Source organism: Lathamus discolor, chromosome 2, assembly GCF_037157495.1.
Source record: "Lathamus discolor isolate bLatDis1 chromosome 2, bLatDis1.hap1, whole genome shotgun sequence".
NCBI classification, from domain to species: Eukaryota; Metazoa; Chordata; class Aves; order Psittaciformes; family Psittacidae; genus Lathamus; species Lathamus discolor.
In genome coordinates this window covers 130,920,428-130,942,272 of record NC_088885.1, presented here as the reverse complement: position 1 = coordinate 130,942,272, position 21,845 = coordinate 130,920,428, and the positions used below count along the sequence as shown (strand labels likewise).

Genomic DNA, 21,845 nt, shown 5'->3' with positions numbered 1-21,845 from the left:
AAGCAGCCGTAAAACCCAGAAGCCAAGAGGAGAGTGGTGGGGGAAGGACATGCTGCCATCTCCTGCAAGGCCACCAGGGCATGGTGTCTGCCTCTTGCAAAGCACATCCCATATGCATTCTGCCACAAGCTTGGGCAAATCTTTGCTCGGAAAACCCAGGTCAGATGCTGGACCTGAAGTACACTGGATTGGTCAGTTCCTGAGCTTCAGAAGTCCAGGTTTCAGTCCAAGTTTGTGCAGCAGCTTCCCCACTAGTTAAAATTTTCACTCCATGTGCTCCCTAAATTGCAGCCTACATCTTGGGCTCAAAACTGCTTCACCCCAGATACAGCTTTTTCTTCTGTTTGGCCACAAACTTACACTTGCATGTTGTATACTCCCTACATCACTGCATCTGGCTGCACAGCCTCAGCTCTGCTTTATCCCTCCAACAGCTGCAAGGAAAAATAACACATTCTTCACCATGGAAGTGGAGGTCATGCACTGAAATACCTATCTTTCTGAAACTGCAAACGTAATTGGGCATTTAAGTGCAATTTTAAAGAAATGGCTACAGGTGTTATTTGTCGTATAAGTTCCACTAATGGCAAATATCGATGTCTAAAAAGCAAGAGAAAGTTCCCACAAGTAGGAGAAATTTTATTCAGTATAGTGTAAGAATTGGTTTTCTAAAGTGACAGTGGCTCTGAAATGTGGGTGCAAGCTGTTGTTTGCATTTTGTCTTCAGTGAAATAACCAAGGTTCTTATCCAGGTATTCCAGGCCTGTCTCTGCTACTCTTTTCAGACTTTGGCATCACCAGCAATCTGTGTGGAGATTTCTGTGGAAAGGGCACAATGCAAGAAATCTTCATCTTAAAAAGATCATCACATACAAAAATTATAATTATTAAAAAAATACGGTTTAGTTGACTGTTATTCTTTCCTAGCCATGTCTCGCTGTAAACTATTCAATTCTGGCAGTCTGCAAGGGTGGAGGTAGGTCTTTTTCAAGCCCAGCAGAAGAATGGCCCCATGTAGACTTCATGGCTTGCATCCATCTCTGAAACACCCTCACCAGAACCACAAATCCCTGTCCCCAAACGGAGAGATTCACCAGAGGGCAGCACAATATCACTTTATGTTGTAAAAGTAGGTGTTAACTATTTCAGCTGTATAAAGGCTTTTTGAAATTAGCTGTTTGTTGTTCCATAGTCATGATTGCAAATAAGTTTCATTTTAAAGCTGGCCTCTGAATCAGCTCCACAATTCCTTGTATCACACATACATTTTAGGGTCCAGGGATTTACCACCTGGAAGCAAGGGGAGTCCAGACAGTTGTGTTTTCAATGTATCTCTCTGCCAGGTTTCTCTCCAGGGCTGCTCAGGGCACCTGATGGGTGCTTGTCCAGCTTCAAGTATTTCAGATGCTCTCCTATGTTAAAGGCACCAACCTGAGTGAATACTATTTCAGCGTCATTGTTCGGGTAGCATTAAACAGTAGGAGTAAGCCCTCTGATGGCACTTCATGAGAAAGGTGCACAGAGGATGAACGCAGGCATGCTTCTTTTGTATTATATTTTCTTCTGGTTGTCCTGTATGCTGGGCAGCTTCTAGGTCCTCTAGCACTTATGCCAGATTCTCACCACTCAAGGAGCTAAGAGGTGTCACTGGTCTCATCTTGCCTGCTCAGCTTCCCTCACGAAGCTCTTCATCTGTCATCAATCTGTTCCCATTACTCTGTTCTGCTCGCACTGGTAACTGGTTTCTCCAGCAGTTGCCTCCCCTGGTTCAAGTGCCACTGTACTCTTCTGACCTTTTCTGACCTCTTTCTCTCAACTTACAGCCAAAGCTTTGGTGTCTGAATTCCTGCTCTTTTGCTGTACATTAGCTACATCTTCTGTCCTTGGTTGTTCTCTTTGCTCCATTTAGCTTCTGCCTGGTGGGATATCTCATGTCTAGCTTCAATCTTGCACTTCATTCCTGACATTCACGTGTAGGTCTCCCTTGAATCTCTCTCTGATCTCACTCCTCTTTATGCTCAGTCTCAACTCCATCTGCTCCTGCTTATCCCCACATTTCCTCACTCTATACTGAAGTCCTTAAAGATACAGCTTTTCCATGGAGCTGCTCCCCATGCGCCCTTAGCTGTCCTTGGATCAGCTATTATCTTTATATAAAGGCCATCAGGCTTCAGTATATATAATAAAAGAATAACTTTTTCTACCATATTAGCTTATGATACATTATTTAGTCGTATGAGAGTAGTGTAATAGTGTTTTTCAGAGTAGGTAAATTCATGAACTTAGAAATTATTAAAATGATATCTTTTAAGACAATTTTGTGTCTGCTTTTTTAAAAAATGAATTTGTGATTCTGGTTTAAGAAAAAAGAAAAATATTTTGAAATCTCTGCTCTCTTTCATGTATTTTTCTCTGACCAATATTTGAAGGAAAAAGAAAAGACAAAAGTTTTTTTCTTTTTAATTTGCATTCTCTCTTTTTATTTCTTGGTAAGACTAAGGAAAAAAAGACAACAAAGATGTTCACAGAAGATTTGATTTGGTTTTCATTTTTTTCACAGTTCATTTTCATTTCATCCTTTTTTGTCAAGGAAGGCAGAAAATTAGTATTTTTTAAAGGCAAAAGGATGTGAAAAAGAAGGCAAAAGATCTTTTAAGAATAACTTAAAAGCTTTAGCAGGGCAGAAAATTTCTTTGAAAATTTATAAAAATTGAAAGTTGTAAAGAAAAATACTTTCCATTCAAAACACTCAACAAAGGTTCGGAGCTAGTTAAGGCAGCCAATGCAGTGGGCTTTGTAGAGTTTTCTAAATGAGAACAGTCCATCGCCTCTGCAGGAATCCACCCCATTGCACAGTACCCTTGCACCTCGTCAGAGACGTCTCTGTGGGCATTACACCAAGTTTTCTCCTGACTAAATCTGATTCAGCTTGTCTTAAGGTCTCTCCATGTCACAGTCAGTGGTGTGACTGTGACTTAGCATAGAAGTAACCTAAGTTTTGCTTTATAATAGGGATGATGAAGGGCTGTATCAGATTCACATCTGCAATATATATATATATATTTTGGAGTCGTCTGCCATTGCTTTTAAATACGTAATTTTTCAAACTCTACCAAGCTAATGAGAGAGGTGCATTGCTTGGCAGTGGTCATCCCCAAAGAGTGGTGGCTCTTTAATGTTGGTGCTCAAAGCTACCAGTAAAACACATCTGTGCTAGAAACCACCAAGCTCATTTTATGTAGAAACAGAAGTGTTATTTATAAGAGCTACCCAGTCACATAGGTTAAGTTTCCTCTGCTGGCTCACCAGATTTCCTTTGATGTGAATGGCCTTTTTCTGAAAATTAATCTTTTTCTCCTATAAGATGTTAATGACAAAATGGTGACATGGTAAAAGCCTGTAAATGGACTTTGCATAACCGGTTCCTAAATTATGGATACATTGATATCTTCAGCACTGCAGAATGAAAGACACCTTTCGAATTTTGCCATGTATTACAATATATTACATTAAGAATGTGTATAAAATTTTAGAATATATTGTATACCAAAACTTGTTGGAACTAGACAGTCTTTAAGGCCCCTTACTACACAAAGCATTCTGCCATTCTGTAAATATCATTTATCCAGGAAGTCTCTTCATGCGCTGATGTGCTGAAGCAAAAGTTGCGTTCGTTCAAGTTCTTGAAAGCCACTCTGTCTACTTTTCTCATTAGTCGTTTTCTCACTCAAGTGGGGAGAAGCAAAAAAAGAAAGTTCATTATTATTACTCTCCAGACATACTGTGAAGAAAATAAGCATTTCACATAGAAAGAAGACTAGAGCTGATCCATGGCAAGATAGGTTTTTGTGGTACTCCTTTTAAAGGTTTACCTAGCATATTTGTCACTGCATGCCAAGTACCAAATCACGTGGAGGCAGGAGACATTAAGAGGGAAGGAGGTGAATGCCTGCTTCAGTTCTCTTTTTGACCTGTAACTTTGCAGAAGTTGTAGCTGGTTTGAAAGCTCACTTTTCAATGAAGTTAACAAATACCACTGCAAAACAGACTGCTTTATCCCTCAAAAGAGGATTTATAGTCTTTTTCCTCAAAATAAGAGTACAGAGATACTGTACTACCTTTTATTCATGTTGAGATTGTAGATAAGTAACAGCTTGTGTTAATATTTGACAAGGTTTGTTCTATGTCACTGTCAGAAACATAGCTGAAAATCTCTTTGGCTGGCTGGCTTGTACTTGAAACTGTCTTTTTGTAAGATCTGGATTAGAAAATCTCTCCTGCCAGACTTGTAGCTGTCAGATTCATTATCTTCAAACATTTACGTTAACCTCTTAATGGTGTTTTTCTTTCTGCAGAAACAGAAGGTGCACGCAGCACAGATGCCAGCCTTCTCCAAGGAATAACCTCTTCATCCCCAAGTGACTCCAGCTCCTGCTAGTACCATGGGGCCAGAAGGTGGTTTCCTAGGCAGTGGTCAGGTCCACATCATCTTGTGGGGAAGTTTGGCAGCCATGACAACACTCTTGTTCCTCACCTTCCTCATCTTCCTCTGCTCCAGCTGCAACAGGTGAGGTCAAGAGCTTAGCAGGTGGAAATGGTTCTTGAGTCAAATAGTGTAGGGATTGAAATAGCTTCACTAATAACTAGTTAGAAAGACAGTGAGGACTTGGGTACAGAAATGAAAACATACAGTACCACATGTGTTTTTGGAGCAAACCTGAGTTTGAACAGTTCTCTTCATTCTAAAATCTAAATATTTTTTTTTCTTTTGCTGTGAAGGAAAAACGCTGTTGTGTTTGCGAGGTGCTTTCTGCTACACTGAGGCCTGGAGCACAGGCAGACACTGACTGTTAGCAGAGCACACTGCTAACCTGAAACAGTTGTACTAATTAATGTCTTGTATTCATACCTTATACTTATTTTCTTCTCCAAAAGAGGGTTCGGTTTTACCAATACAGGCATTTCTACTGACTTTGTTGAGTCACATTTGAGGGCACCTTCATGACACTTAAGCAGAGCCCTGCTGATTGCACAGGGAGCTGGGCAACCTGTGCTAAATCCACAGCGCCCTTCCACCAGGTCAGACCCTGAATAGCGAGGAGCACGACTGCTGGCGTCCATATTGCTATATTTTGCCAGCACAGCTCAATCAGCCGAATGTGTGTGTTGGGAGGAAACATCCATAACTCAGTACAGCAGCACCCTTATGCCTGTAGGAGCACGTTGTTTCAGCCATTCAACATTGAGAGCATTGAGGAAGCTGTGCAGCCGTCACATGCACTGTATTGCATTAGATCTGTCTACAGTGGAAGGTTTTCAGCAGGATTTCTGTATTGCCAATATTGTAAAAAACAGTCATGGGAAAGACTAGACCCCAGAAGTTGGTTGACACCCTAAAAAATATCGTTTGGAACTTGTAATTTCATATGATTCAGGAGAAATGCTTTTGTAAGCTGTAGGATAACATTTCAGTATCTTAGAATGTTTTGGGTTGGAAGGGACCTTAAAGATCATCAAGTTCCAATCCCCCTGCCATGGGCAGGACACCTTCCACTAGACCAGGTTGATCAAGGCCCCATCCAACTTGGCCTTGAACATTCCTATTTATCACAGTTCCCTGTGATACCTGTGTAAAAATGGTAGAAATATGTATTTTTTTTATTCTTTTTAAAGTATAAAATCTGATTTAAAAATCCTTAAGCCCACAAACATTGCATTTAGGTACCATGTTTTTCCATGTAACACTCCAGTCTTTGAAGTTAGAAACATCTCTAGAAAGATGTTTTTAAAACAGAGCCGAACCACTGAATATGTCTTTGCAGTTACAGAGATAGATTATCAGAAACTATCTGGTGATGCTTTTTATTAAGTTCTTGTGTTGCTAGTCTGGATGCAGTATCTCTTATTTCAGATCATTCTGTAGGGCAGATGCATAAATGGGTGCATAAATGCAGTTATGTAGAATTTCAACAAATGGTTGTAGATATGGAAAACTGAACAAAATCTGCTCTTTCTGTAATGCCAGAGTCAGAAAAAAACTTCCAGAGAGGAAATAAATTATTTTTGAACTCTAACGCTGCTCTCCATTGATCCTTATTTGCTCTGATTTCTTATTTGCCAATTAGGTAGAATTTTAACAGTTGCTAATGTGGGGACTACACTGCACTGCAGACTTCAGAAGCAGCACAGATTTCATATTGTCAATATTTCCTCACCTTTTTACTTGGCTTTTCATGTAGGAAAAGGACTGTAATCATTTTAAGCTCACAGTTTATTACAGTATTTCAGAATAAGAGCTGTATTTCCAAAATGGTAAAAACTGAAAACTTGATCCATACTTTGAGTCCTGTGAAGTACCTGGTGAAGCAGGACTCACTTTGAAATGAAGGCTTCTGCTGCTATGAAATTTATAGGCCTTCCTGAACCGCTCATGCTTATCATTAACTGTTACTAGCATCCTGCGTGGGAATAAGCTAGATTTTGTGGGCCTTTTCTAATTCTTCATACGATAAATACGTTTTGCTGAACCAGCCTAAGCAATTTCCCAAGTAGTCTGTCACCAAAACATGTATCTCATTTATCTCTGAGCATTTTGGAAATTATTAAATTGAGGATGATATTATTTTTATTATCATCAGTTACTCCTTACTGTGACCTTCTACTGAATGAGAAAAGGGATGGTGATATACATACCTCTTCAGATACCACCCTGCCTCTCTTGATTGGTACCTCACACAGAGGTCATACCAGTCCCTGTAATAATTTTCAGTTACTCTGCTTTCAATATTATTGTGAATCACAATTCTATTCCCTGTAGAAGTATAAGGTCTGTTAATGATTGACATTTGTATATTAGCATAATCTGTAGTGACAGTTCATATGTCTTTTTCATTAAGGGAAAAGAAGGCCAAATATCAGAATGGAGATCATGAAAATCTGATGAATGTGGTAAGTATTTATTTCTGGCAGCTTGTGTCTATCTTGTAGTTGGTTTGTACCAAGCTCCCTGCAAAATCCTGCAGAATGGAAAGTAGCTCAGGAATTTGGAGATGGTTGAGCAAGGGAAACTTTAAAAGTTGCAGAACAGGAAGAGGAGAGGACCTGAGTAGACCCCAATAATCTGCACTTTCTCAATGCTTTTTCTGCCACTGTTGTACTCCAGATCTCCCACCTGCCTTTCACTCCATTTGCAGCACAGGCACAGTGTACCCTTCCCACAGATTAAAGCCATGGTAATATCTATTATGACAAAGGTTGAAATGAAGATCACTCTGGACATGCTTGCATTTATTTGGTTTTACATCTGTAAACACAACTACCTAAATCTTTGAGTACAGTCAGCATGGTTTGACTCTTCCTGCCAATAATACCTGTGAATCAGAGCTCCCAGGACCAGAGCAAAATTTGTCACTTATGTATTTATGCAGACATGTATTCTGATCCAGCAGTGGTTAGATCTCACTATTTCTGTTCCAGCCTTCTGACAAGGAGGTGTTCAGCCACTCGATCACAAGTTCAGCTACTGAACCCCCTCCGAGCACCGACCAGAACGGGGCACTCAGCAATGGTGAGGGTGAGTAGCGCAGACCCTGCGGGTGGGATGAATGAGCATCACCGTCCCCTTGCTCACAGCTCCTACACTGGTGAACCCTCGAGTCTTCTGGATTAGCTTTCCAAGCACAAAGTCATGCCATTTGCCTGAATACCCTTTGTTTCCCTTTGCTCATCTCTGGAGGTCTGACACCAGATCACCTTCTGTATCCCAGGGTAGAGGCTAGGCATGCAGCTCTCCAGAGGGCAGTCAGGGCACACAGAACATAATTCACATGAGCGTATTTTTCCTTGCTGCGAAGTAGCCCATCCTAAGGAGATGTTGGAATTTTAGGCTGCATCTCCAGTTCCCTGCTGGGCATGCTCTGGCATAGCACTACACCCCAGCTCCCAGTCCTCTGCACCAGACAACACTGGGGAAGCGCTAAGGGTCCCCTCTGGGCCACCAAAGCTACACCTGCAGATTGACGAGGCCATCAGGCAAAGACTGGTGTTCCCTAATGTTGGCCAGCAGTGGAACTGGGATGTGACCAGAGGATGTAGTCACATCTTAGAGCTTCAAAAGCACTCCAGGAGACTATGGAAATCGAGACTATGGAAATCTTTCAGGTCCTCCTCCCCACAAAGGACTGGGAAGCCTGCCATATAGAATCATAGAACAGTTAGGGTTGGAAAGGACCTCAAGATCATCTAGTTCCAACCCCCCTGCCATGGGCAGGGACACCTCACACTAAACCATCCCACCCAAGGCTATGTCCAACCTGGCCTTGAACACCGCCAGGGATGGAGAACTCACAACCTCCCTGGGCAACTGATTCCAGTGCCTCACCACCCTAACAGGAAAGAATTTCCTCCTTATATCCAATCTAAACTTCCCCTGTTTAAGTTTTAACCCGTTACCCCTTGTCCTGTCACCACAGTCCCTAATGAAGAGTCCCTCCCCAGCATCCCTATAGGCCCCCTTCAGATACTGGAAGGCTGCTATGAGGTCCCCACGCAGCCTTCTCTTCTCCAGGCTGAACAGCCCCAACTTCCTCAGCCTGTCTTCATACGGGAGGTGCTCCAGTCCCCTGATCATCCTTGTGGCCCTCCTCTGGACTTGTTCCAACAGTTCCATGTCCTTTTTATGTTGAGGACACCAGAACTGCACACAATACTCCAGGTGAGGTCTCTCAAGAGCAGAGTAGAGGGGCAGGATCACCTCCTTCGACCTGCTGGTCATGCTCATTTTGATGCAGCCCAGGATACGGTTGGCTTTCTGGGCTGTGAGCGCACACTGCCGCTCATTTTCTCATCGAGGAAATCTCATATGAGGAAAGGCTGAGAGAGCTGGGTTTGTTCAGCCTTGAGAAAGGAAGGCTCAGGGGATACATTATCGGCATGTTCCAGTATTTAAAGTTGGGCTACAAAGGAGACTCCCTTTTTACAAGGAGTCATATGGAAAAGTTGAGAGGTAATGGGCATAAATTGCTCTTGGGGAGATTCTGACTGGACACAGGAGGAAATTTTTTCACAATGAGAAAAATCAGCTGTTGGAATAATTTCCTCAGGGAAGTAGTGGATTCTCCAACACTGGACACCTTCAAGATTTAGATGGACAGGATGCTAGTCTAGGGCATCTCATCTAGGTCATGCTTTGCCTAGACAGGTTGCACCAGCTGATCCTTGAGGTTCCTTCCAACCTGGTAATTGCTTGTATTTTTCTAATTTTTTAAACAATCAACATAAATAGGCTTCCTTTTTTTTTTTTTTTCCCTAGTCTTTGTTTTGCTGAACGCCCAAAATGATTCACACTGAAGTATCACTGGAAAATATTTTTCTCAGATGCACCTAAAAATAAACTGGCTCTCAGCCCAGAGACACTGGGAGCCAACTGTTGTCTCCACACTAGGCTCTAACACTGGGACCATGCTCCTGACTTACAGCTCACCTCCTCATCTCCTTGTGTGGCCAGAGGTATTCAGTTCTTCCCCCTCAGAGATGAGTATGCAAAGGAAATTTTAAACTTTGGTTTGCAGCTAATTACTGCTCCCATCCATTGGCTTGCTGTGTATTTAGGTACGTGGCTTACCAAGGGACTTGATGTGCAGAGCAGAGGCCTGCAGAAGGGAAGCATTTCTCTTTGCCATAGGTCACCACACATGCAGCCGCCAAAGCTGCTACAGAAAGGTGTGCTGTCAACCCAGAGACAGTTTTCAGACTCTCTGATACTATTCAGCTTACACTCTGCATAATGACCCTTTTGAATAATGGGAACCAATGTGCTTTAACTTCTTATTTATACTTTGTGTGTTTTTTTGTTAATAGTTCTTTTTATTTTGCTGTTTCTAGCCTTTTGAACAGAGGCAAGGCTATAGAAGCAGCACCATCAAATGTTTTTTCTTCTACCCAGCCTGCAGGCATTGTGTTTATCCATGCCAACCCTTTGTCTACACCAACCCCTTCTGTGCTACTACCCATAATCACAAGAGCACAGAAACACAAGCTCATTGCTTGTGATTATCCCCCTCAGGCTGAATGGGGTGGGTGCTCTCTGGGGCCTGTGATGGTGCTCTGCACAGCACAGAAATCCCTGGGAGCAAGGGCCAGGAAGGGAGAACATCTTTTAGCTTCTCCAGGGTGGTTCCTGATGTCCTTCAGAAAGTCTGAAGGCATCTTTGGACTGAGTAGGACACCTTGCCTGTCTCCTGGTCTTCCCCAGGTGATATGTAGGAGCCAAGTGAAGAAGGTAGTTCTTTTCTCCTCCTCCCATCTCCCATTCAGACAGCGACTGCCATCTCATACCTCCCAGTTCCAACCTGAGTTTTGCTATCAGGGTACAGCTCCCTGGGGGTGCTGACTGCTTGAGTCTGCATGCCGTGAGCACCAGAGAAAGCAAACCATGAAATCAAATGTAATGATTGCTTCAGCAATACTTTATGTCTTCATGTCAAACATGCTGAAGGAAGAATGGGTTGATTTTGCTTCGACAGTAGGAGCCATAGGAACCGTACTAAGTAAAGCTATTCAGAAGTGATTTTTCAAAGAATTGTGTGACATATAGTTACATACTATATACTACATGAAACATGCTTGTACATGCCCATGCATACATCCTGAATGCAGGCAGATGTCATACATGCACACTGTAAGATGAGAAATCCCATAGATCTCAGTCCCTCTAGTGACAGCAACACGTGGCCCAGTCTGGGACATAAAATAACATGTTCTGCCTAACACTGCTTTCTGAAGCCTTGTCTTCTCTTTTGTGTATATGGCTGGCTCGTTAGTAGGTTGTCAACCTACATTATGTGCTGTGAGACTAACAGAAGTATGGCATAGCCTTCCCACTGGAGGAGCTTCTGGTGTAGCATGCAGGGAGCTGACTGTGGCAGGGCTGAACACAGACAAGAATTTGTCCAGCATGTTAAACAAGGCAAGGGCTGGGCAGGGAGGAAGCAAGAATGCTTTCCTTTTTTATTCCAAAGGATAGGGAAACAGAAGGAGGAAAATCTAACAAGGCTTTTTTCAAAGCCGCTTGGTTTGAGGCCTCTTACCAGCATTCCCCATCTGAGACTACTGGGCAGTCTGTAAGCATTCAGTATAACTGAGTACAAGCCAGCTGACCGTCCATGCCCACCTGCACCTACCCACCTGTCTCCTGTGTTCACTGTGAATGCTGTTGCTATATAGGGTGACTTTGGGCTGCACAGAGTATTTAAGATGTTGTGAGAAAGATATTTTAACAGTAGAGTGCAGAAATCTCTGTAACTGAAACCTTTTGATCAACATAAAGCATGATGACCACTAGACATTTCCAGGCATTAGAATCATTTATCCTCTCCAGCGAGATGCAAAACCAAAGTGATGTAGAAAGGTACCAAATTATACTCACCTTATAGTTACACATTTGTTTTAAATACTTCTTTATAATTTTTTCTAGTACTCTCAGAGGACAGTGCAGCTGCTTGCATCCAGCCTTATGAAGAAGTACAGACGTCTGATCTGCTAGACCAACAGGATAGTCTTGGAAAGTCTACAAAATGTCACCAGAGCCGGGAACTACCCAGTATTCCCCCTAATACCACCATGGAAACCATCGTCTCAGCTAGAAATGCAGAAAATGATCAAGGTCTTGGAATGGAAGGGCCTTACGAAGTCTTGAAAGACAGCTCCTCTCAGGAGAACATAGTTGAAGACTGCTTGTATGAAACCGTGAAGGAAATTAAAGACGTTGGAGCAGTAGCCAGCCTGGAAGGGAGCTGTAACAGCAAATCAAAGACTGCACTGACAGTTTCTGAAGGTCAGAATCAGATTCCTGAGTGCAGAATTGAATCAGCAGAATATGCATCTGTTGACCGAAATAAGAAAAGTCGTCAAAGCGCTAATTCAGAAAGCCCTCTTGACAACACACCAGATGTAGAAGATGAGCTTCCCCCACCAGTACCCATGAAGCTTCTCGATGAAAATGAGAATGTGCAAGAAAAAGAAGTGGAAGAAGAAGTGACAGAAGGAGCAAGTAAACCAGAGAAGGTAAATACTGCAGATACTTGTCCTTGTCAAACAGCCAAATAGTTTGTCAAACAAGAGAACACGTGGGTGGGAGAGGATTTATTTTTCTTTAATAACAAAAAAGTGCCAAGGAAACAAAAACACTCAGGGTGATGCAAGACTGTAAAATACATAAATATGAAAATGGACAGTATAGTTTTGCATTATAGGCATGCACTCATTCTGTTCCTGTCCGTATTTTGGATTGTTGCAGTATGCACTTCATTAAGGCTTTCCCCAAATATTAAGCAGAAATTGCACAGGAGGACTCTGCTTCTTTATTTAATGGTATTATACTTGTGGGAACTATTACAATGGGTATCCAGTATCTCTGTCAGCATCTATATCGTGTTCAGAATCCTTCTCCCTCCTTGTTTTTTTTCTAATGAAACCTCAATTTACAGAGAGGGGAGGGGAGAATTCTTGGTGGATTCTGTAACTTTAGAGGTTTAGAGGTGCCTCCTTTGTTGGGCTACCTTGACTTAGCTTGTGCAAGTGTTAAGCATCTGCTCAAAGCCACTTGTCTCATCTCCTGCTGTAGGAGAGAGTGACAGCAAGAGAGAGATTGCAACTGTAGGCTTTTATATTTGTCAAATTCTGTATGACACGTATAAATAGAGTAATTAATTTCTACCTTCTGATATCTTGGCCAAAAGTTATGTTTTCTCAGCAGCTTATTCTTCATCCCAGCCTAGGAACTCATTGAAAAACAGAATGATGAAATTTTCAACAATTCATTTTCCCATATTTAGTTTTTAACCAGAATTCATTTAAAGGATGCTTTCAGATCATTGCATAGCTTTTTCCTAAACTGTTGATTTTGCATTTTTCAGAACTAGTTTAGGTCACTTCTTATTAATTGTGAATGAAAGAACTGTGATTTTTAGCAGCTTAATATAATTCTGGTGTCTGTGGCATCAAATAATAGGCACTGATGAAAACTGGAAAAAAAAAAAAAAGATCTTTAATATGCAATGTGAAATTTTAATGTAAACATTTACCTGAAAAATCATAGCAGAGCTGGGTGTTGTTACTTGTTTCTGGTTGTTCTCTTATCTGAAGTATTTCAGTAATCCAGGCAGAGGGCAGGAAAACACCTTGTTAAATAACAGATTAACCATGTAACCTATGAAGCACAGTACAGTCAAAATGAATTAACTGAAGATTTTACTCCTAATATAGAAATTGTTTATCTGGACTCCTCAGTTCTTACATATAATGAGCTTGTTAAGCAAGAAATTAAGATGTGATTGTCAACAATAACCCACCACCACTCCCCCCTCCCACATTCAGGCCATATGTAATTTCTAATTAAACTTTTAGAGAAACAGCTTTCCGTAACAGTGACATCTTTCCTACCAGGTGTGAAAAGACTTGCAGAAAATCATTGTATTTCCCAGGCACCAATACAAAGGAAAAGCATTCGCAACTCTGTGGCTCCCCAGCACACCGTCTATGCAGTGTCAGTAACTGCATGGAGTGGGAATTGATTAAAATGGTTCAGGTTTTGAAGGATTAATCAAGAGATGACACATGCAGTCCCCTAAGTGCCAGAACAAAGGTGTTTGTCTAATTAAAATTTATTCAGAGCTAAAGCCATCCTGAGTTAAAGCTTCGGCAGCATCAGATCATTCCCACATTCACTGCTAGGTACATGCATTATGCATTGAAGCGTGTTCCTGTCCTGTCCTTGAGAGCTACAGCTGCAGCAGAGTTGGAAATGGTAATTGATGGAATATATAAATGTCATTATTGTTGGCATTGTGTGGAGAGGTGGTTGCGGGATTGTTTTTTGTTGTGATGATATTTTTCCCTCTATTTTGCTGCTTCCAACAATGCAGAGCAATGCTTGTTATTTCCAGTGTGGCAACCAAAAGCAAGATATTTATGGAAATGTATGTTATATTGATAACTCTTTTAGTTAAACAGACTCCAGAGGTGTCTCTTTTTGCTTCCTCTCTTGCCAGTCTGCTTAGCCTCCCTGCTTAACATTATATCCGTATCCCAAACTTTTTCAACCTTCTGCCCTGACCGTGATGAACAGAGAGGATGGGTGTAAGTTGTGGGACTCTTTCTCTACACAATTAGGCTTTGCCTTAGTAGGGCACAAAGAAGGGACAGGTAGGAAGCCTGTTTGTGTAGCTGAGACTTGTACCTGCCAACAGAGAGAAAACAGACCATGTCCAAGCTGTTTCAGTCTCACCCTGTATGAGGGCAGCCAAGATGTTCCCCAGCCCATGCCAGTTCCTGAAGCACACTGGTTTGGGAGAGAGCTGGGTGGATCAAGCCAGAGACTGTTCCAGTAGATACCAATTTGAAAAGGATAAATAATCATTTCCAGAGCCAAATGTGCAAAATGGGTGAAAAATAATCTAACTTGGTTATTGGCCATGACCCAGCCAAATCCTTTGGAAGGTTTTGGTGAAGCAACACACCTTTAATAGCACAAGGCTCTTACAGGCTTCTATGACCTGGAAAAACTTGGGCATAGTTCTAATAAGACTAGAGAGGCACAACAGTTTTTCTGTAGTTCTTCCTTTATTCAAGAAAGGAAGCATGGATCTCCTTTTTCACCCAAGTCTTTCCAGAGTGAGCAGTGGCAGAAGTGCTCTCCATGTGTACATCTGGCTGCTGCCATCTGATTTCAGACTTGTGCAGCTTGAGGATGGGCAAAGCATCTCTTACAGATGCACCAGAGGAGAATGGTCTTCTTGTTCTAGTGCCCGAGTCTGGACCGGCAGCTGAGCCAACGAGCGAAAAATCAAATGCTGTCGAGGAACAAAAAGAAAGTGGAAGGCAAATAAGGACACATGCTTGTTTGTGTTGCTGTGCTGAGGCTTGAAGCATAATTTATAACACTGCTAGGTACAAAATGTTTAGGAGCAAGTTCAGGGTTTTTCAGTTTCCAGAATGACAATATCCTTCCAAATTGATGTGTCACAGCTTTCACATTTAGAAGAAAGAACTCTGGGTCCCAAGGAAAAAAGAACAGGACTGCCAGCACCCTGGGGTATTTGTCAGTACTTGAGTGGGAAACTGTAGAAGAGGTCCTGACACGTGGTGCTTATAGACAAACTGATGAGAGAAAATAATTTCTGAAGAATTTGCAAGCACATGTTTGTTCTAATGTGTGAGGATGAAATTAGTAACTTACTCCTGAACGTAAAATGCATCCTGCAAATAAAGACTAAACTGAGCTGCTGTAGTGAAGCAGAAAAGGCCAAAATCCGCTTGAACTTCTCCTTTTCATCTTTCTTTTCCTGTTGTTGTGAGTAAACAAACCACAGTTTAAAGAGTGCGTTCTCCAGACAGTGATAAAGAAACGAGGGAGTTGTTAGGTGGGAGGGAAGCCTCCTGGGGAGCAGCCCACAGACTTGCTTTGGGTCAGGGTCTTCATCACAAGTGCCCCAGGGGTTTGTAGTTTGGTATTTACCAGGATTAAAAACAACAAGAAAAATGGAAGTAGTAAAGAATCTGTTGTAAGGAGCCTGTGGGGGAAAAGGAAAAAAAAAGGTCTTGTGTGTCTAGTATGTGCCTGAAAGCAGAATTTAATTGACTGTGCTAAGAATGGCTCTGCTTCTCCACCTTGGTCTGCACTTGGAGGAAGTCTGAAGTATTTTAGGTGGAGAATTTGTGTGCAACTCTAAAATATGGCCCTTTAGAAACAGTGCTGGAAGGTTCCCTCTGAGTCACTGTGGAGCAGGAGTCCAGCAAAGCCTTTTCGCCCCAGGGAGGAGGAATCACATGGCTGCTCTGACGAAGCAAGGGGTTTTGTTGCCATAAAGGCCATAAGACATTTTTCAAAAGAGCAAAATCCTTTTCCCCCAGTGTTTCATGGCCTAATTTCTACATAGTGCTTTGCAAGTTTGAAGTTAGACTTGATACCAAACCAAACCCCTCACCCTTTAGGAACCTTGAAATGTGAACTGCATCCAGGCAGATGCTTTGAGGGTTGAGCTGCCCATCTCAGTGTGGGTTGCAGCAGGCCTTTTCTGAGTTTGCAGCCTGAGCAGTTGTGAGGTGCTGCTGCCATGCTCCTCTGCATGTGTGCTGTGCATCTTCCGTGGGAGGGTGGTGAGACAATGGCACAGGTTGCCCGGAGAAGCTGTGGCTGCCCCATCCCTGGCAGTGTTCAAGGCCAGGTTGGATGGGGCTTTGAGCAACCTGGTCTAGTGGAAGGTGTCCCTGCCCATGGCAGGGGGGTGGAATTGGACGGTCTTTAAAGGTCCCTTCCAACCCAAACGATTCTATCATTCTATGATCTGTGCACAGCTGCTGCATTTCCTGTGGGAAGAGGACACAGCACCTCCCTTGCAGCACTTCCAGGATCCACTGGTTGCATGGTAACCGTTATCAGGAAGGTGTCAGGTTTGTTCTTTTGTCATCTGAAAACATACCTGAAAATCACATGAAAGGCCAACTAGCATGTCACAACAGCTGACTTTTAATAGTTCAAAAGCCTTTGCAGACTCTTGCTTCATTAGAAATGTAAAGGCAGGGATACAGTGGAACAGAGTTTGTTTTAACCATTACATTATTTTTACCCTTTTTGGGTCAGAGCAAGAGCAGATACATTAAAAAGCTCTAGTATCCTCAGGGCTGTTACCTCCAGAGATGTACTCTGGATATTAGGGATATTCACTATGTAAAATGGAACGAGTGAGCAAATGACTATAAAATATAATGTATTGATTGTAATAGGAAGACTTTATTATAGGTTTCACACTGTTGACTGGTAATGAGCTTTTTCTTCTTTCTTTTTTACAGAGGCATAGTTCAATGTCTTACAAGTCTCGAGAGGAAGATCCATCTCTTACAGAAGATGAGGTAGGGTTCTTGCACAAAATTCAATAACCAACTGGAGACCTTTTTACAGGCAGAAATTAGCATAAGATATGCATGATTAAGCAGGATCTAAGAAAGGTGAAATTTGTCTGAAGGGAAAATGAAAGCCAAAGTTTCCCTGCACAGTTTGTACTGCCACATTCCTGAAGTCAGAACTATTCTAGCATATGGCTATATCAGGCCAGTGAGTTAAAAAAATGGTGTCATAAAATAACAGGAGGCCACATTTAGCTGATCATTGGTCAGGTGATTCTTGATTTGGATTACAAGCTTTATTTAAGGATAATAATCAGCAGCCTTTTGAAACATGCTCCACCTTCCCCACACAAAGTGTTTGGGGCCCTGGGAAATAAACAGAAGCACAATAACAGGACTGGAACATGAACTGTTATTAGAACAAATTGAGGAGATTGAAACAAAGACAGGAAAGTGAAACAGAAATGAGGTTGCCTGTGGTCATCTCCAGTAGACCCATGCAATTTACCAAAACGTTTCTCGATATAAAAGTAAACACAAACTTGGCAATGAGCTGAGCAAGCCGATGCTTTCTGCTGGGTGAAGTGTTCCTGGGCTTTAATGAATGAATCGATCCTTGAACTGGGCTGCTGGAGAGGGTTAAGTAAGGATGGGCAGAAAAGCCTTTTTTTGGATTGGTTGGCTAAAAGCAGTAAAAAGTAAAAAGTATTGCCATCTGCAATTGGGCATCTCTATTAAAAAAACAAACATGTAGAATTAACAGAAGTGATCTGGTTCATCCGCGTCTGTCAGTGGTGCCTAATGGCAGTGGATGTTTTCATGCCAATATACTATTCTAATTGCATTGATACCAATCCAGAGTGGCCTTGCGTGCTTTGGAAAGACTTTAAATGTAGGAGAAGAGCTACGTCACTATCGCAATATTAGGTAGCAGAGAAGCAGCACAGGGAATTTCATCCATCTGCCCCGTGCAAGGGGTGGTATCCATTTGGACTGGGAGAGGGAGTCAGGGGTGGCTCCCTGCACTCAGCGCCAACCCTGGTGAGCCCTGAACAGAGGGACATGTGTGGACATGGGCTTCTCCTTCAGCTTTTCATTAAGGGCCACCTCAGTGCACTTGTTTAAGCATGCCACCTCCTCAGAGACTCCAGCTCCCTCTCTTGTGTTTATAGTAGCTGAAAGGTTTCAGTCTCTAGTCTTAAGTGCTGATACACAGTAACTGAGATGCAGCTTCTCTCTGTAGGCAGTTTAGTCAATGGAACAGACTTTGTGTTTCCAGATCAGCACTGACTATTTGCTGTTTTCTGGTGTGGGTAATTTATCTCCTGATTTTTAATATTTTCTTCGCATCACTTGGTGCCTCCCTGGTCCTGCCTATGAACACAATGAGTAAGTGCTCTCCTGTTGGGGTCCCTAAATGTAGCCACTGCCATTAAAATTGTTAATAATTTTTCAACCTCCAAGGATCAGACAGCATCCTTTTCCTACATTGCAGCAGCTAAACCTGGTCATTCCTTTGGCAGCTGGCTCCAGGACCATAGCAAAAGTTGTAAGAGCTCCTGCTCGTAAAGCCATTCCCTTTTGTCCCACATCTAATGTGCCTGCAAGGGATTTATGTTCAACCAATTTTCACATTTATAAATATTCTTTTTTGAAAGAAAATCAGTTTATAAAATACATGCCAGAAATGAAAGGGTTTGTAAGAATTTTTATTTTAGCTATGTTTTGTTAGAAGATCCTCTCTTTTCTTAAGTAACAGACATCCTTGTGGTGGAAGGGGTACAAACTGGCACACAAGCTTTATGCCATGCTTAAGCACTTAGCACATGTCTCCTTTTCCTAGATCTCAGCCATGTACTCATCAGTGAGTAAGCCGGGACAGGCCCTCAAGGCAGTGGATTCTCCTTACACCTGTATTCAAGAAATTGCATCTCAGAGGTCCCCGTCCATTTGCAGTGGCCTCTATGCAAGTGTGAAGGACTTTGAGAATGCCCTAAATACTACCACTGTGCCTCAGTCAGCGGACAGACCAAATGGGGAGCTGGAGCCTGACTATGAAGCGATCCAGTCAGTGAGCCAAGAAGAAGACAGGACCTTGTCTGTGCCTAACACAAACCACTCTGCTCTTTCAGGAGAGAATGACTATGAGAGCATAGGGGACTTGCAGCACCACAGGGATTTCACCAGGCTTTAACTACTCTGGCGGGCAAATTTCTCCACTGGTATTTTCAAAGGATCATGTGAAACATGGAGAGAGAAGTTTTTCTCCCTTTGAGGAACAAAGCGAAGTAGGGAACGAAAGTTGTGAAGAAGCAATGTACGTTTCAGCCAGGGTGTGATACCCACTAGGTTATGCTGGGTGGTGGATGGAGGCTCACAGGAAAGGGTGCATCAGGTCAGAATGATGACCAGGACAGCATAAAAGCTTCTTTATTTTTAGCTCCAAGAAAGCCAGAATTTGGGAAGGAGTGCCATGCTTGTCGTCCTGATAGGATTACATACCAAAAAGACTGCTTTACACAAAGCTAGCTTTTCGTTTTATGTCATTTTCTTCAAAGTGTTTTTCAAGCATCATTTTCATTCAAGTTTGGGCACACAACATTGGGCAAATTATGGATCATTGTACCTCAACTCAGACATACTTTGCAGGGCTGGGGAAGGCGTGCTCACTTCTGTGTCTTTTGGGGAGCTCTGTTCACATTCATTGCAACTAAAGTGCAAACAGCAGTACTTCACAAGGGACCTACTCCAAATGTACTTGAATTAATTCTGTCAGCTTTATTTATATGTCAAGGGCTGCGGAATGTGACTTGCAATATTTGAAATGTGTACTGGTGTTTTTGGGTGGGGTTTTGTTTGACTATTTGTGAAATACCACTTTAAAAAGGCAAGTGACACTCTTCATATTCTTGCTGCGTTCCCTTCACATGCACACATATACCTAGGAAACATGCAGCAGACAATTGTCATGTTGCAAAAAGTTGTGCAAATGAATGCATTGGTATAATGTTTAGTCTAACCTTAATAGTGTTGAGTCATTTTTTGAATAGCTTTGCCCTTTTTTAAGACTTGAAATATTTTGTTTGTCTAGTTTATCATGTAGGAAAATCTACATATTGTGTTCAGAGTGGATTATATTTTTTACTTTTACAACATGTTTTTCATCTTCAAAGTTTTTGTAGATTAACTTACTGTGTTATGTAACAGAAGGAATCCCATTCTTTTGGCTTAATTTTTTCCCTTTAATTTCTATTTTCCTATTTCAGAAGTATGTAAATGAACAACTGCCTCTGTTGTTGTTGTCTTCAGCAGGGATGTGGAACATGTTTTGCTGTTTTTAAGCTTAAAATAGTGGAGTCTATGAACTGCCAGAGGGCAAAAGAGGGGCAGAAGAGACAGTGGGATTTAGTCTGGGGCAGCCAGTGGACCTCCTTGTTCCTCTGCTAAAAGGAGCAGGAGGGCAACCAAGAACTCCTTGGGGCTCTGACAAGCAGTTTGAAAGCCACTGGCTTTGCAAGGATACCGAGTTACTCTGTTACCGTTAAAAGCAAGTACAGATCTTGGATGAAATAAGTAGGTGCTGGGTTCATAATTTTGTTTTCTTCAAGAACAGTACAATGACAAGTCACTGGGACAACTTGTTAACCATGAGCCAGCAATGTGCCATTGTGGCCAAGAAGGCCAATGGTATCCTGTGGTGCATTAAGAGGAGTGTGGCCAGCAGGTCAGCAGAGGGGATCCTGCCCCTCTACTCAGCCCTGGTGTATTGTGCCCTTTTCTGGGCTACCCAGTTCAAGAAAGACAAAGGAGAGGGTCCAGCAGAGGGCCACAAAGATGATCAGGGGTCTGGAGCATCTCCCCTGTGAAGAAAGTCTGAGAGAGCTGGGCCTGTTCAGCCTGGAGAAGAGACAAAGATCCCTGAGAAGGGATCTTACCAATGCACACAAATGCCTAAAGGATGGATGTCAAGAGGATGGGGCCAGACTATTTTCAGTAATGCCCAGCAACAGGATAATGGGCAAAGGGCACAAACTGAAACACAGGAAGTTCTTTCTGAATATGGGGAAAAACCTCTTTACTGTGGGGTGTCAGAGCACTGGAACAGGCTGCCCAGACAGGTTGTGCCGTCTCCTCTGGCGATACTTAAAACCTGCCTGGGCACAATCCTGTGCAGCTTGCTCTAGGTGTACCTGCTTTAGGAGGCGGGTTGGACCAGATGATCTCCAGAGGTCCCTTCCAACCCCAACCATTGTGCTATTCTGTGAATGAACAGTACAACAGTACAAGAATAGCCCAACAGTAGTGAACTGGTTATGTGTACACATGTGCATATATCCCCATGTAAATAAGCATACACATGTAATTTGGACACAAGTATAAATTATAGTCCAAACTTGGTAACATTCAAATACATTCACGTACGTAATATCTGGCATGTGCTTGAAGACTAGTTTACTTTTTCTTTGAAATAAACAATATATAAACTGAGGTTGGCTTATTCCATAGTAGACAAAAGAGGTTTCATTTCAGCTCACTTGGTACTGGGTTTTGATATACCAGATTGAGTCCTTCTCAGATCACTAGCCAGCATTCAGTATCACTTGGTACTATAGAGAGCAAACACAGATCTGGTTACGCACATTTATTAGAAATAACTTTATAACTGAAAGCAGTGTACTGATTTATGGGCTTTGCCTGTAAGTACTGCGGCTCTGAGAAGCAGTGCAAGTGTGCAGTCAAACACAGGGTGATTGAAACTGCATGGATCCTGACCTCATGTAAGAGTGCAGCATGCTTGATCTATGACTCTCCTCCTTTGAGGAGAAGCAGTTCAGACAAGTCTACATCCATCTTGCTCATGACCATGGTGCCATGCTTCCACAGCAGCAGCAAGTCATTGCTTCCACTTCATTACAGTGCTTTCGAAAGCTGACTTTGGTCTT

At 42.3% G+C, this 21,845-nt stretch overlaps 1 protein-coding gene across 13 annotated transcripts in view; it reads left to right on the top strand.

Annotated features, from left to right (window-relative positions):
• Window positions 1–21,417, top strand: part of PAG1 (phosphoprotein membrane anchor with glycosphingolipid microdomains 1) — a 106,230-nt gene extending 84,813 nt beyond the window's left edge. For all 13 annotated transcript variants that reach the window (XM_065668502.1, XM_065668491.1, XM_065668497.1 and 10 more), the window contains 6 exons: window positions 4,356–4,567; window positions 6,897–6,948; window positions 7,477–7,573; window positions 11,474–12,063; window positions 16,849–16,908; window positions 18,746–21,417. In XM_065668502.1, coding sequence (XP_065524574.1) covers window positions 4,443–4,567; window positions 6,897–6,948; window positions 7,477–7,573; window positions 11,474–12,063; window positions 16,849–16,908; window positions 18,746–19,096 — 1,275 coding nt within the window. In that variant the 5' untranslated portion in view covers window positions 4,356–4,442 and the 3' untranslated portion in view covers window positions 19,097–21,417. The remainder of the gene's footprint in view (window positions 1–4,355; window positions 4,568–6,896; window positions 6,949–7,476; window positions 7,574–11,473; window positions 12,064–16,848; window positions 16,909–18,745) is intronic.
• The last annotated feature ends 428 nt before the right edge of the window (window positions 21,418–21,845 follow it).